At 39.8% G+C, this 14,456-nt stretch overlaps 1 protein-coding gene across 2 annotated transcripts in view; it reads right to left on the bottom strand.

Annotated features, from left to right (window-relative positions):
- LOC146553563 (phosphatase and actin regulator 1-like) overlaps positions 1–14,456 on the bottom strand; it is a 50,667-nt gene that overhangs the window by 25,943 nt on the left and 10,268 nt on the right. Inside the window, exons 1-2 of one of the 2 annotated variants that reach the window (XM_085253801.1) lie at positions 4,681–5,298; positions 1,762–1,926 (exon numbers count right to left, since the gene is read on the bottom strand). In XM_085253801.1, the coding sequence (XP_085109927.1) occupies positions 1,762–1,926; positions 4,681–4,966 (451 nt within the window). In that variant the 5' untranslated portion in view covers positions 4,967–5,298. Of the gene's footprint in view, positions 1–1,761; positions 1,927–4,680; positions 5,299–14,456 lie in introns of those variants that run through there. The other variant, XM_085253802.1, reaches the window with a different exon arrangement.

The following is a 14,456-nucleotide window of genomic DNA, read 5'->3' on the forward strand; positions in this document are numbered from 1 at the left end:
GTCATGTTGTATGTGAAGCGCTTTAAGGGTTCACCAAGAAAATGTTACCTTTTCTAAATAAAACTTTTTTCTTGGATGGATATTTTTTTATTTCTCAATGAAGCAATAATCCATTTTCAGTAATCACAGGATTCCTCTGCACCATACAGTTAACCTACTTTCCTCAAGCTTAGCAGAATTTCTCATCTAGTGACTATACTAAGACAAAATACCAGCCATTGGGCCTTCTCTAAAATACGTCTAATGACTTATTAATCATTCTCTGACCATAAGATTGATGTTTTGTGAACACCTGGTGCAAACTTGCACCACGATGTGCCACTGGAACACATTGTTATTGTCATTAAAACTCTTCAATGATTCATGGTGTATAATTATTTTCATTAATGTTAACCTGGAAACACTTGTAATTATCTTAATAAAAACCAAATGTGCATTTCAATAATAAGGACGTGACCCTGTGAGTTTTCTTAGACGCTCTCTTGCTACAGTTAAAAATCCTTCTGCCAGCTCCTGTCATTTCAATTTATTGCACAATCGCACGCTTGTGGCTTCAATTCTACCACTGCCAGTTGCAGAAGTTCAGGCCACATTCCACTTATTTGGAACTTTCAGAGTTAGGTTCACGCTAAAAATGGATGAGACAGAGCTGTGGTCTCTCTGAGGCCAATGTGCCTGCCTGAGCATCGAAGTCTCTTGTGAGACTGCGTACCACCTGTAACTTAACAAGGTGATCATCAGTGGTATGGCAGCTCAAAAATGCCCATCAAAAAGGATTGAATAGAACAATAGTAGCAACAGCATTATTTGGGGACAGAAGCATTATGCACACAAAACAAGTGGATAACAAAAGCAATGAAAAGCGTCATTTCTCTCAGCTCCACTCAGCATTACCACCATTGAAACAGAAATTATCTTTTGTTGGCTCAGCTTTTGATTACTGTCCTTAACCACAACAAGAGAGATGCTATTATCACAGGGCTGACATGACTGTACCAGTGAACAGACAGAATCTCTGTGGCTGTGTTATCAAGTACACACTTCAAAAATGCAGTTTTTTTTAAGTATTAAACAACTCAAAGGCAGCTACAGTTAAAAAAAAAAAAAAAAAGTCAAGCACACATCTTGTACTTCTGACAAATGATGGAGCTGACGAAAAGAGGTCGCAAAAATTAAAACGGTCAAGACTCAAACAGCAGCCAAAGAAACCATGAGCAAACCCAACAGATACTGAATCATTCAGCAAACTCACACCAGAAAATGTTAATTGAATAATGTTACTAAATGAGAACATCCTGTTCTGTTCACACTGGATTTAGCTCCCGTCCATAAAAGCAGGGACGCTTCTTCGAGCCTGGGAGCTACAGTCTGACAAAGTGCCTCCTCCTTTCCAAGAGGCTGACAGAAAAATTCAGGATGTGTCAGTCGAGGAAAATAAATACAGCCGGATCTGAAGAGACCACGTCCTTCACTCGACCCTGACAGCACTGGGCTGAAAGATCAAAGCAACTCTAAAGAGACCTCAAAACATGAAACTCCAGCGCTACACTGAATCAATTTGCTGCATTGTGACTCACCCTGGAGACTGAAAAACGTAATCAATTTTTCTTTTGACCAAAGGATATGCATTGATTCCCCCCGCCAAAAAAAAAAAAAAAAAAAAAAAAACTGAAACCACACAGGGTACAGTCTTTACAAGTATTGGAGTTATTATACTCGTGTCACTATTATGCGGATAAATTATGAAAAGATGTCACGTACCAGCTGATGTCTGCTTGAACTTCTCGCTCTTCTTCTTTCTCCATTTCCAGGGCTTGAGGAGCCGCCCCAGAGTTGCAAACTTGCTCCGCCGACGGATGGGTGGAGTGTGGGTACCAGAGACCAAGGACTCCGAGCGCATGGCGGCAAGCCTCTCTACTTCCTCCGCTGTAAGGGGGAGAGAAAACAAAACAAAACAGATTTAGTTTAGGTGAGGATCCAGAGGAGGTGATGGATAGTCTGGATGATAACTAAAGGCAGCAAACACTTTTGTTTTTTAATATCCAAGCAGAAATAATCTGTGCCAAGCAGCCTCCAGAATTCAGCACTAACTAGATGAGGCTGAATAAGAGCATAAACAAACCTGCACATCATATGGCATTATGCAGGATTTGCTCTGGGTCTAAACAGTTCTAGGCTGTAGACTGACTGATGAGCACCTCATTAAGGGGGAATATTTCAGCTCTTCATCAAATATTCACGAGGCCCGGCCCTATAATCTTTTAAGTACTGTTTGACTTCAGAAGCAAAGAATGTTAAGTAATTTGCTCAAACACAAAATATTACATGAAGAAATAACTGCGAATGCAAACGGCTACAAACAGCACTTAAAATGTAACACCAAGAGGAAAGCTGGCTGCTGGATAAGAATACAAAAGGCGGATGATTAATAACTAAGGGGACTCGAGCTGAAAATCTGACTTAAACCTACTTGGCAGCTTGTGAGATTTAAAAAAAAAAAGAAAAGAAAAAAGAATTACGCAATGCCAAAAAGCTCTTCTCTCTTCTCCTTACTTTAAAACCTAATCTTTAAACTTAGTCTTTTATGTAGTCAAAAAAACATTTCATCAGAATAGCAAAATATCGCAAATGCAACTGCGTGCAAGAACAGCCGATTAGTCAGGACAATGCATGTTTTTTTAAACTGCATTTTTTTCTACTAAGCAGCCAGTGAGTTCCATTACTTTCCATACTTTCGAGATCAGCTCGCCTCGGTTGTTTAAATTAATCATCTCTGCATTTATAATTGCCAAAATACATCATTACTGAATGATAAATGTGCAGACTTTTCAAATCAGTTTGCACATGCACCCATACAGAAACTGCACAATCTTGCAGCGAGAGCGATTAAGACAAACAATAAACAGACATTTTTTTTATTAGAATGAACAGCATTGCTTGGGAATGTCTTAGAATTCTCTCAAAACTCTTGGAAGCTATTAAAAAGATGACACAAATCACCTTTAAAGTATCTTATGAGCATGCAGCAGAAGCAAACAGAAAAACTCAAAAACCGCCAAAGAAACCCCCTAAAATCAGCAGTGTTAAAAGTCCAGAGCCTGGACGCACGAGGTGACCCTCTAGCACATCGTGTCACGTCTGTTGTCAATGTCACCCGGTTGCATCAGATCATCACCCATGACATGCAGTCAGGGAATCTGAGGGTGTTTGTTTGTTTGTTTATTCTTTTAATAATTGCATCACTTTTGCAATGTTTGCCAACACAGACATGCCGCTTAACAGGACAGCCGCCTCCCTGGGGCAATGAGACAGTAAATAAATGTGGCGATAATGCAGTGCTGAAATCAGTCCCACGGACCATTATTTGAATGCTCTGCAGCATCCTTGGAAATCCTTCCACCACAGCACTCTATAAATAACCCAGCAGTCAGTGTTAATTGAATCCAGGAGAGATTCAAATGGTTTCGTTAGCAGCCTAAAGGCCAGATAGAGACAGGAAGACAACGAGCTCTAAGTTGAGCCACATCCAGGAGCCAAGTAACAAGCTGCTGTACTGTATGACAGAGAGAGTGGCAGTAATGACTCACTGTTAGCAACTTCAGTGCTTAGGGCATTGCTTCATAACATTAAACACTACTTAGTGTTAAGTACCACAACCTTAACTCAAAAAGGAGTATGGGTTTGAAAATATATATTTATATATACTTTTTTTTTATTATAATTATTTTTTAAATGCACACAATAGAAACTGCAGTAAAGCAGTTGGGCCTTCCTGTGAAGATGAAACCTCTGGATACTATCTCCCCACAGGTGTAGGTATCTCAGTGTGCACTCAAAAGCCCTCTTATCCCAAAATACAGTGTTTACTACCAGATTTATTTCTTTTTTTTATGTTGTTGTGCTGAACTATTTAAAACCAGTACACATAGAATCAAAGTCTACACTGTAAATGTGTGATGATGCAATTGTAATTGTGAGAAAATCCTAAAATCTGCACAAGAAAAAAATAAGGAAATCCTCTTCCAAGTGTCCAAATTCATTGGATTTTCCCCTTTTCTTCCTCTTCTTGACATCAGTCTGATTGCACGGCAGAATCCTTATAACCTACATTCTCCACCACTGTAACATGAGCAACTGATGCTGCTGGTTTTAATTAACAACACTTTTTTGCATGCCAAGATGGCTGAGTGATGATGTAATGACACCTAAGTGGGGGGGGGAAATAGGCTTTGTGCAAACAGCCTGCACAGCTTCATGCTAGAGGTTAATACTGAGATCTAATGACAATTAAAAAAAACAAAAGACGCAGCGTATTTTTGCGGTCAAACGACAATTAACAGTTCAAAATATGAGCAGCCCAACCCTGTAAGAAGTTCTGATCCAGTCAGAGGCAGTTTCCACAGCAGCAACAGTGATTCACTCTCCTTCAGGAGAGTGGTGTCATTTCAATGCACATCGACACTAAAATAATATAATCTATCCCTCGAGGGGAAAAAACACTATATCCTCAACTGTATCCTCACACAGCCTGCTTATCAAATCGCATATTAAAAAAAAAAAACCCCAAACAAAACAAAAAACAGAAGCAACGTAGCCATCTTCAGATGTGTGCATCCTGGATGGTAACAGCTACCGCAAACCTACTATGGGCGAAACCACACAAGGTTTGAGCCTACTCACCGTCCTGCGTGTCGTTTCCGCGGCTGCAATTGCTGCAAATGTGCTTTATCTCTTTCCCGATATGACAGTGGATCGTAAAAGGCATGGTGTTGTTGTTGTTATTGTGCGGATGCTGGCCGTGCCCCTTCTTGTTGTTCAGAGACATTATTTTGACCAAGCTGAACGCCTTTTTCTTAGGTTTCTCCACCGCCACGGGCGTGTTTTCTCGGCATCCCGTGGTAAACCAAGTGCCGTGCATGATGGTGGGCGCAGGATCCACGCTCGGGTAATTGGCCGTCTTGAACATCGGGAAGCGAAAACGGAGCGGTGCTTTAAACGGAGCGGCGTTACTACGTTGTGGGTTTAAATTAAAGGGCCATGGATCGAGTCCTACCTGACCTACTATAGCAGCTTCTAAGTATTTGGTCGCTTGTCTCTTCGGTAATCCCACACCTTTACCTGAGATCCCAAAATGTGCAGCCTACTTGGTTGCGCAACGCAGAAGTCGCTGCTGCTGAGAGAGAGAGAGAAAGAGAGAGGGGAAAAAAATCTGCTGCCAAATCCAAGAGAGCTAATAATAAAACCGAGGCTGAATGGCAGTGACTACCTTTCACTCCCAGAGCTGTAGACTGCAGTCGGTTGTGGCTAATCCACGATTAGAGGAGCTGAGGAGTGAGTGCCTGTGATTGGCTGCTAGGTACGCGCTTCTAATAGGCCAGCCTGGACGCAGGAAAAGTTGCTCCTCCATCCACAAGATCACAGTTAACTATTTCTTCTATTATTAAGCTGCCTAATATGACAGTGCCATTTGAAGCAGCCGCAAAAACCACAACACAAACTAAGTAACACATCTAAGCATATTAAGTATAAAACAATTTGTTGTGCTGTGTGTTTGGGTGAGATGGACATATTGATTTTATACTGAGAAGATCTCAAACATATTTAATCAAAATATTATTAGAATTACTTCACAAACTGAGATGACTGGAATAGTAATGGGTCCAAACACTTAGACGGGTGAGTGAATGTTAGACACAGTGATTCAAATGATAACAATGCTACTGATTCCCATAGTCAGTGCATCCCGCAGCTATGGAGAACTTTGTAAAACACAACAATATATATACACACAGTAGATGATGTCATCAAATGTAATAGCTTAAAAGGCATGCTGACATCATTCAGCTTAGAGAGCTTCCGATACAAAATACATAGTGAAACAATGGAACGTAACAAACCATGCAAATTAAGCACTTTAAGGCTGCTTCCATCACACCTATGTGCACACTTGCTGAAGGGCAGCAAAGATGACTGTAGAAAAAACCCCAACACCAATCTAATGCGGGCATGACACCAGACAAGTGCTGAGAGGTCAAATTAAAGAAACAAACAAAGGGAGTTTAATCAGTGATCTGAAAGCAGAATGAGAGGGCTCAACCTGAAGAAAAGAGGCATTATGATGCCCTTTCTTCAAATCACAAATTCCAAATAGCTACGCCCTTGATCCCCAAAGTTACTGTTCACATTCTGGAATAATTGATAGTATTAACAGGCGGTTAATAAGCCTTTAATTGTGAAAAAGATAACGGGAACCCCACGGCATTTCCAAACATGTTTCAAAGCAGCGCATGGTTGTGAAGCTGGGGTGGGGTGGGGGGTATCTTTGATGTTCCTTCAATGAGCTGCAGCTTATTCCACTGACATCAAAGCGCTCTCTGAAATGAGGGACAGAGTCACGCAGATTTACTCACACCACGGTGCAATGCAGTAGTTGCTCTTAGTTGCCTCTCTTTGGTGCAAAGTTTGTTTGCACTGATATGTGTTAAACTTTAGGACCCCGTGAAGCAGAGTTTTTCTTTTTTAATATACAAAACATTTTGCAACAAAGAGTCAGGGTTTAGCAGATAACAGGGACAAAATTATCTCCCTTACTATGCAAGGAAGATAACATTGCACCAAAGTGTGACTCTGTACAGTACATGCGTGCTCGCTATAGAACGAGGAGCAACAGCCCTGATAAACTCAAGAAACCTGCGTTGCTTTCTTCCTGTGCCGGCCTGATAACAGCATTCACTCTGTTTGCTGCCGCCCAGCCAAATAATTCTGATAGAGGAACACAAAATGCGCTTAAATCAATAGTGATGTGTGCCAAGACTCATGCATGCTAGCCTGTGTAATTCATCCTCAGCTTTTGTCTTACAAGAAACAAATCAAAGGCAGGCTATATGTCGGCTGCAAGGAAAGAATAATAACGTGTGTCAGTGTTGTTATGTAACTACTGTGTGACGCAGTGTTGGTCAGGGCTTCACATGACTCACTTTTAATCAGCTGACCACAGTTCATGCCTTTTGTGACGGGGTAAAATGTTCTCTTTTTGCTATCTTTCATGAGTTTTTGTTGTTTAAATGTTTGATTTCTTTCACTTGTTTCATTTCACTGGTCACTGTCTATGACAACTCTAGTTATGGATCTTGGGTATGCATTGGCTCCATAGTTATATTCAGCTTATTGGGACTTGTTCTTGCATAACCCCACTAGTGTTCGCAGTGACATTCAATAAAAATGACACACCACGTTGCTTACTGTTCATTACTTTAACTGAACCACAACCATAGGGTTTTAATTCTTTTTTTTCTTTTTTTATTTGGCTTCCATCCATCCATTCAACCGCTTATCCAGTTCAGGGTCACGAGGAGCAGAAGCCTATCCCAGCTGGCATAGGACACTAACACAGTGTTCCATGCATTTCAGCATAAATCTCCAAGATGACTGTGACTCTTAAAAGAAAAAGACTTTCATGTTGATGACAACATACCTGACACTTGTCACAAACTCTCACAATAAACTTCAACTGTCAGAATAAGCTCAGGTACAGCTGTTGAGAAGTGTCTGCCAGTCTATTCCGACTCATGCTCCTTCTGATAGAAATGCTGGCTCACAGCACTGTTTGCCAAGGAGTTTCAGTAAATATTAGTTATCTGCTTTTTTCCCCAAAAAACTTGTGAGGCTGTGTAAAATGTAAACAACATCAGAATGCAATGCTTTGCAAATCATTCAAACACTATTTATAACTGACAATGCAAGGTACAAAACCAACATATCAGATGTTTAAAGTGAAAAATATCAACGTTTTTGGGAAGAATGTGAGCTCATCTTGAATTTAATGCTAGCAACCCTCAAAAAATGGTACAGTGGCAGCCAAACACTAATTTTCAACCTAGATCTTGTGTAATTTGGCATAGCATGGCCTTTTCTCCCTGTTTCCCTTTCTCAAGAATGGTTTCTTGACAGCGATCCTTTCCCTGAGATCATTTCTGAGCAGCTTCAGTGAACAGTAGATGGATCAACTGAAGGTCCAGATGTATCTCTCAGATCCTGTGCCAGGTATTTGCTGGATTTATTCCTGTTTCTTACGATATGACTTTTTGATACTGTTCATCTGCTATAGATAGTTTCCAGGCCTTCCAATTCTTCTTTTGTCCTCCACGTGTCCAGTTTTTGCCAATTTGAAAAAAAAAATAATAATAATTTAAAGACACACTGCACACCACACATGCTGAGCTATCGCAAGTTTTCAGCTAATATGTCTTTGGGAGTCACCTTGTAAGTACAACCTTTTTTGCTGTTTTTTTTCCTCAAGACAGAGTTTTGTGACTCTGTTTATTTCATATTTTGGATTCTGGTTCAAACTGGTTTCCATGGCTGCTTTGCAGATTTTAGGCTAAACAATCTTACAACTTCCGACTGAGCAGCCTGTCACTACAAATCTGCTGTTCCCATTCTCTGCGTATCTCTCTGTCTCTTCCCATCTGTCATTCTCTCACTGCATTATTATCTGCCTCGCTCACTCATAGTAAGACAGCACCACATTTCCTTGACACAATCTAGAAGATAAGATGATAAAAGTGCAGCGCTTTGCCTTTTGCACATTTTTTTTAATTTGCCACGGGGAAAATGTGAAGGATTTTATGGAACCGAATCTCAACTCTTTTATGAAGTTCCTGGCTCCACCTTCTGAATTAAGCCATATCTTTTTTATCACAGGCAACAGAGTAATGTGACATGATTATGTAAAAATCCACAGACAGCAACACGTGTGAAACAATGTTAATTTATTTAAAACACGAGCACTTGTTATTTTGTTTGTTTTTGTAATAATTGTGCAGATACTAACCAGCTCAGCCACTTAAGCCGACAGAAGTGTTCATAGAAATGGTCACTAAGTGTCAGGGATTGTGATAACATGCCTGTAACTACCCTCTAGTAAACTGAAAATAAAAAGCTGCTCACTTCTTATTTCTGTCATATTTCATTTCCCTTCTTGTCTTGTTTATGTCTCCATAATCTTTCTTTATTGTTAATTAAACTGATAAGTTTTGAATGAAAGGTGCTGCCAGGATATGCTACATGTGGTAGGTGAAGTTAAATATAATTTACTCACTTGCATAAACTTAACAAAAGCAGCTGGGTAATTGCTTAAATATGAGTATTACTCACAGTAAAAAAGACTTTAGAAAAGTACATGCAGGTGTTACATTCTGCACTGTGTTGACACTGCAATCTGCTAGAAAACAAAAACAGAAGAACCTAAAATGAAATCATTGCAGTAGGAGGCATCCACTGCAGAGCTGCCCAGCTTTTTCCATGCAATAGTCTTTGCAATGCTGCCATCTAGTGGGGTCAGTTGGCATTTTGCCAACTCTAAATTCAAAGCACAAAAAATATTCAGTTTCGTCACCAAACATTTACACTGTGCAGCGACATTTATGGACTCCAAATGTTAAAATATCACGAACACTGTCTGTAATTGGGGGAAATATGATGATTTAACCCTCTCGCGTGCACGTTTGTGCGCCAAGACGCAGTGCGCAGAGTTACTTCCAAAGGAGAAGCGATGTGCTTCTGACCACCGGCTTCCATATTCCAGTTTTGCCATAGCTACGACGTTATTAGCAAGCAGCCATCTTCATCGCTAAATCAGGTTTTGTTAATTCAATTTTGTCCACTACAGCGCAGTGAGCGAGATATTAAAGGTAAGTGTTCAACACCCAACTAAGCATCAATAAATGCCTAAGTTGTGCGAGGTGATGCAGCACTACAGTGAGTTTCTCCCGTTTGCAAGTATCCAAAATCCTTCTGCTGTTTCCATTTGTGCTGCTCGGCTCCCTGCCTCCCTGTTCCGTGCTTCTTATCGTCCCTCCTCTGCAGCTTGTGTCTGCAGCTCAGTGGGAGATAGTGAAGCAGGGAGCTGTGATGTACTACGCTCTGCTGGAGGAATTCATTATCACAGTGCTGGAAATAGTGCCTGAGCCCCCCCCCCCACACACACACACACACAGCGTACAGCTAGTTACCATGCACTGTACGTGCAAGGTAAGGAGTAAATACGAATATAAAATAATAATACCCAATCTTGATGAAAACGTGGAAGGGGCCAAATTACAAATTACCTAAATGGACAAATAAAAGATAACTGGCAGTCATTACCAAGCCCTCACACTCTGCAACATATTTACCTTCATAAGTAAGTTCCTAAACTGTCTACTGCATCTGAAAGGGCAGGGGAAGATGGCTGGCTGAATGGATTAATTGGTAATAAACGTAACAGTGATCAGTAATGATAATCAAGCAGCCATTCTGCATAATTACTGGCAATGAGTAATTCCCTTTTAAGTGTCTGAATAATTTTTCTACAACCGCTTGGCTGATAGTTTGACCCATTAGAACTAAAGAAGCAATAATCCTCAAAGGCACAAGAGCAAGCGTTGTCGATCACGTACTGCGCTACCACAGCGGACTGCACATTTTTATATGCACATCAGCACAAAAGCAGGCCTCTCTGCTTTTCTCCTGAATCTTGTTCATGGTGTCGAAACATAAACAAATATAAAGTGAAAGCATAGTTTTCACGCCAGATGAGAACAGGACCAGCGCACGCATTTCACACATTCACACTTAACATGCACATTTCCATTTTGACCTCCTCAGCCAGCTAAAATTGAACAACATATGCCACCAGGTGGTGCCAGAGATGTGCCTCAGTGTGGATTTCAGATCCAGTTGCTCTGCCCACAAACTATCCAGTGTCAACTGAGCAGAATGAACAGCCACTTTACAGAGCAGGATTCAGGGGTAGAGGCTCTTGTTAAACACCTGTCTGTCTTATATTTTTATATCTTTCTCTTTGTAAATTCTGTTGTTAGAAAATCTTCCAAATGGAGCTTGGCCCTAAAGATAACTCAGCTCTGCTGGCTAGATTGAAAAAAGTCACATTTTAATCTGAAGAAGTTGGTGCCAGTACAGAATTATTTCAGAAAAGAAAAATGACCATAGTCAATATTTTGAACCCCCCTGAAAAACTGACATTTTTATAGTAGTGATGTGCTTTAACTTCAAGTGTTTAAAGCTTGTGAAACGTGAGACATACAGGTTTCACCTTTGATTAGAGAAAGTGTTGTGCCAAAAACCAAAGTTTGAACGTGAGAAAAACAATTGTTGACACTCATAAAGGAAGAGGTGGATATAGAAAGTTATCACAGCATTTCTGAGTGTCAAGAAATGAAGTGAGAAGTATCATCAAGGAATTAAAGAGAGCCACACAGTACAGAATAAGACAAGCAGACGTAAGAAGCAAAAGATATCAAAGTCTTTGAAAGAAAACTAGTGAGAGATGGGTCTACAGACCCCACATCATCTGGCAAGACACTAACAAATGACTTAGCCAATTCAGGAGTTGTAGTTACAGAGCAGACAATCATTAAAAATGTGCACAGGAACGGACTGTGAGTTTGCAGACCAAGAGGAGATCCACTTCTGCAAAAGAGGCATGTTCAAGCCAGACTGAAGTATGCTAATGACAACCTGGAGCTTGTCCTTTGGGCAGACAAAATTAGAGCTCTTCACCCACAGAGACACTGCATATGTTTGGAGAAATAATGGAGAGGCATACCACCCAAAGAACAGGTTGCCTACAGTGAAACATGGTTGGTGGGAGTATTAGGCTGTGAGGATGCTTCAGTGCATCGGAAACTGGGAATCTCATCAAGTTGGAAGGGCTCATGGAGAAAGAATATGTGAAGATTTTGAAAAAAAAAAAAAAAAAAAAAGTTCAAGCAGTCAACAGAAAAAACCCTCCTATTATTTACTATAAACCTAATAAAATAAATGTACAGTCACTGGATAGCAGAGTATTTATAAATGTGCAGAAGTATTGCAAGGAAAGTTTTGTTTTTTTTTTAAATTAAAACCAATACTGGACTTACTATATTTTACATAACCGTGTTTAGAGTAAAACAACAACAACAACAACAAAACTATGTGCTTATGTTTTTACTGAATATTGTCACATCTATAACTAGTAAGTAAGTGTAAGTCATTCACTTCCCTGGGAGCCATTCAAAGGCATCCTGAGACAAACATTTAGGTCCAGAAGTTTTTGGGCAGTAACACATTTTCTTTTGTAGTTTTGCTTCTGTACACCAGCTCAGTGGATTTTAAATCAAACAGTCAAGTTGTGATTGAAGTGCAGACTTTCAATTTGAATTGAATTAAAATTCAGCTTTACTGTTTTGGAATTACAGAACTGTTTGTACATAGTCTCAAATTTCCAGAGGTATCAATGTAATTAGACAAAATAACTTAATTTTTAAATTTAGGAATTGTTTTTTAATATTTGGATGAAAATCCTTTGCAGTCAATAACTGACTGAAGCTGAGAACCCATGTACATCACCAAATGCTGTGTTTCCTTTGTTGACATGCTAGACCTTCACTGCAGTGGTTGCTTGTTTGTGGGTCTCTCTGCATTCAGTAATGTCAGTGACTGAAAATCACACTCATGCTCAACTTATTGGGTTGAGGTCACATGTTTCAATTGTCATGAGTTTCAAAAATAAATGTTTTTGGTGGTTAGGTTGCCATTTTTATTCTACAGCTGGTTGCAGCTGAGTCATATCAGCAACTAAAGTTGGACAATGATGAAGGCCATGGCTGTCATATCATGATTCATGTGTATTGCTAAGGATCAGCAGAGGCATAACTCGCTTTGAAGTGAGTACAAAAAGGAAAGAAAAGACAGCCTTGAAAAGATAAATTCAGAAATGATAAGGAATGTAGGGCAGCAGCCTGTTGTTTTGAGTGAACACCAAGGAGCCTCCGTTGAAGTAACACTTCAGCCTTTTAATGAAGGCTAGTCAAATGACAATACAAACAAAAATAATAGTTTTGTCATTTACAAACTCAGAGGAAGGCAACAAGAAACCTTTTGAGTGTTTTGTTCATGGCCAGAGTTTTGGTTCCGGTAGCAAACTAAAAAGGCACGAGATGACTCAAAAGATTTTGGTTCTGAGTGATAAACAGAATTGGTTGCTTGGGTTCTCCTAGCCAAAGTATTTTTTGTGAGAAGATAAACTTACATCCTAAGCCAACAATTTGTATTTGGAAAAATTATTCTAAAAAGTAAAAATGAGCTACCATCAGTGGCTGTGGCACCAACACATAACAACTCTTCAAATTTCAACAATATTTAAAAGAAGACCAGAAGATTTGTGTGACAGCCAACAAAGTTCTACTACCCTAACTCATCATCCCAAACAACAACAGGCCAAAACAACAAGTTTTTCTAGAGTGAAGCAGGACCTTCAAATGTTACAACAGTGTCAAAACCTGCTGCATTTGTGGGATTTTTTGGTAAATTACTTCTAACTTGACAAGACACACTAGACACCTCTCAGCGCAGAGTCCTTGTCATTGTTCTTATTGCTGGAAGGATTTTGATAACTATGAAAAATGCGAGACACACAAAGAAGAAGAATGAATTTAAATGGAATGAAAAAGAAACTGTAGCAGCTGCAGAGGGCCACTTGGTTAAATCTAACACCATCAAGAGCACCATGTGTGATTAGAGACTTTCAGAAACTCATGTAAGACACTAATCCAAGTCAAGTTAGAGACTCGTATCCCTGATACTTTCTTGTGGTCGTGCAAATTGGTTTGATATGAGCAGAACAACAACAAAAAAGCGTACTGGTGTGCTGACTGCCAAAATGTTACACAAGCCAGGACTACTAAAGGATCATGAAAAAGTTCACACTTCATATCTCTCGCTTATCTAATTCTGCACCAGACAAAGAAGACCATTCTCACTGTGGGAAACGGTTCAGTACAAAAGACTGTTTGATACACATATGGTGAAGCGTACAGGGGGGCTACCCATGGTCCATCTGCAGGAAGAAATGCTATCAAAAGACATACCTCAATCAGCACAAACATGCAGGACCGGAGCACCCATTTGTCTGAGATGTGCCAAAAGCTTTACAAGAAAATCTCACCTCTGTGACCACAGAGAAAAGGTACATTTGGAAGTCAGTCCTGTGGACGTATTGAAACTACTTATGATTTGTTTTCAATCTATAAATAATCGTCTTGTGTAAATGCCTGAAAAGCTCTCATATAATATTTCTGCACTGTATACATGACAAATTTTATAATCCATTAACAGATTTGCACATAAACTAAAACATTTAGTCTGACAATGTGAATGGTTCATTCTGCAGGGATTGTAAGTCTAAAATATGCAGATCTCTGGAAGATTTCTCCAAGAGCTCAAGAAACCCAAAGCTGTATAATTTAACAAGGCGGAGCCAGACTCTTAATTGGAGTGATTCTACATGAATTCATTCCAAATGGGAAGTCACAAAGACTGCTTCCTGTGAAGTGCACATCCACAAGGGTTATAAAGTGCTGAATTATCTTTAATGACTTACTCACAGCATGAAGAAACCTAATAACTGTAGAGCA

This window comes from Mchenga conophoros, linkage group LG18, assembly GCF_057382185.1.
Source record: "Mchenga conophoros isolate Kocher_MC1m ecotype Shallow Benthic linkage group LG18, M_conophoros_male_GT1.1, whole genome shotgun sequence".
Lineage (NCBI taxonomy): Eukaryota > Metazoa > Chordata > Actinopteri > Cichliformes > Cichlidae > Mchenga > Mchenga conophoros.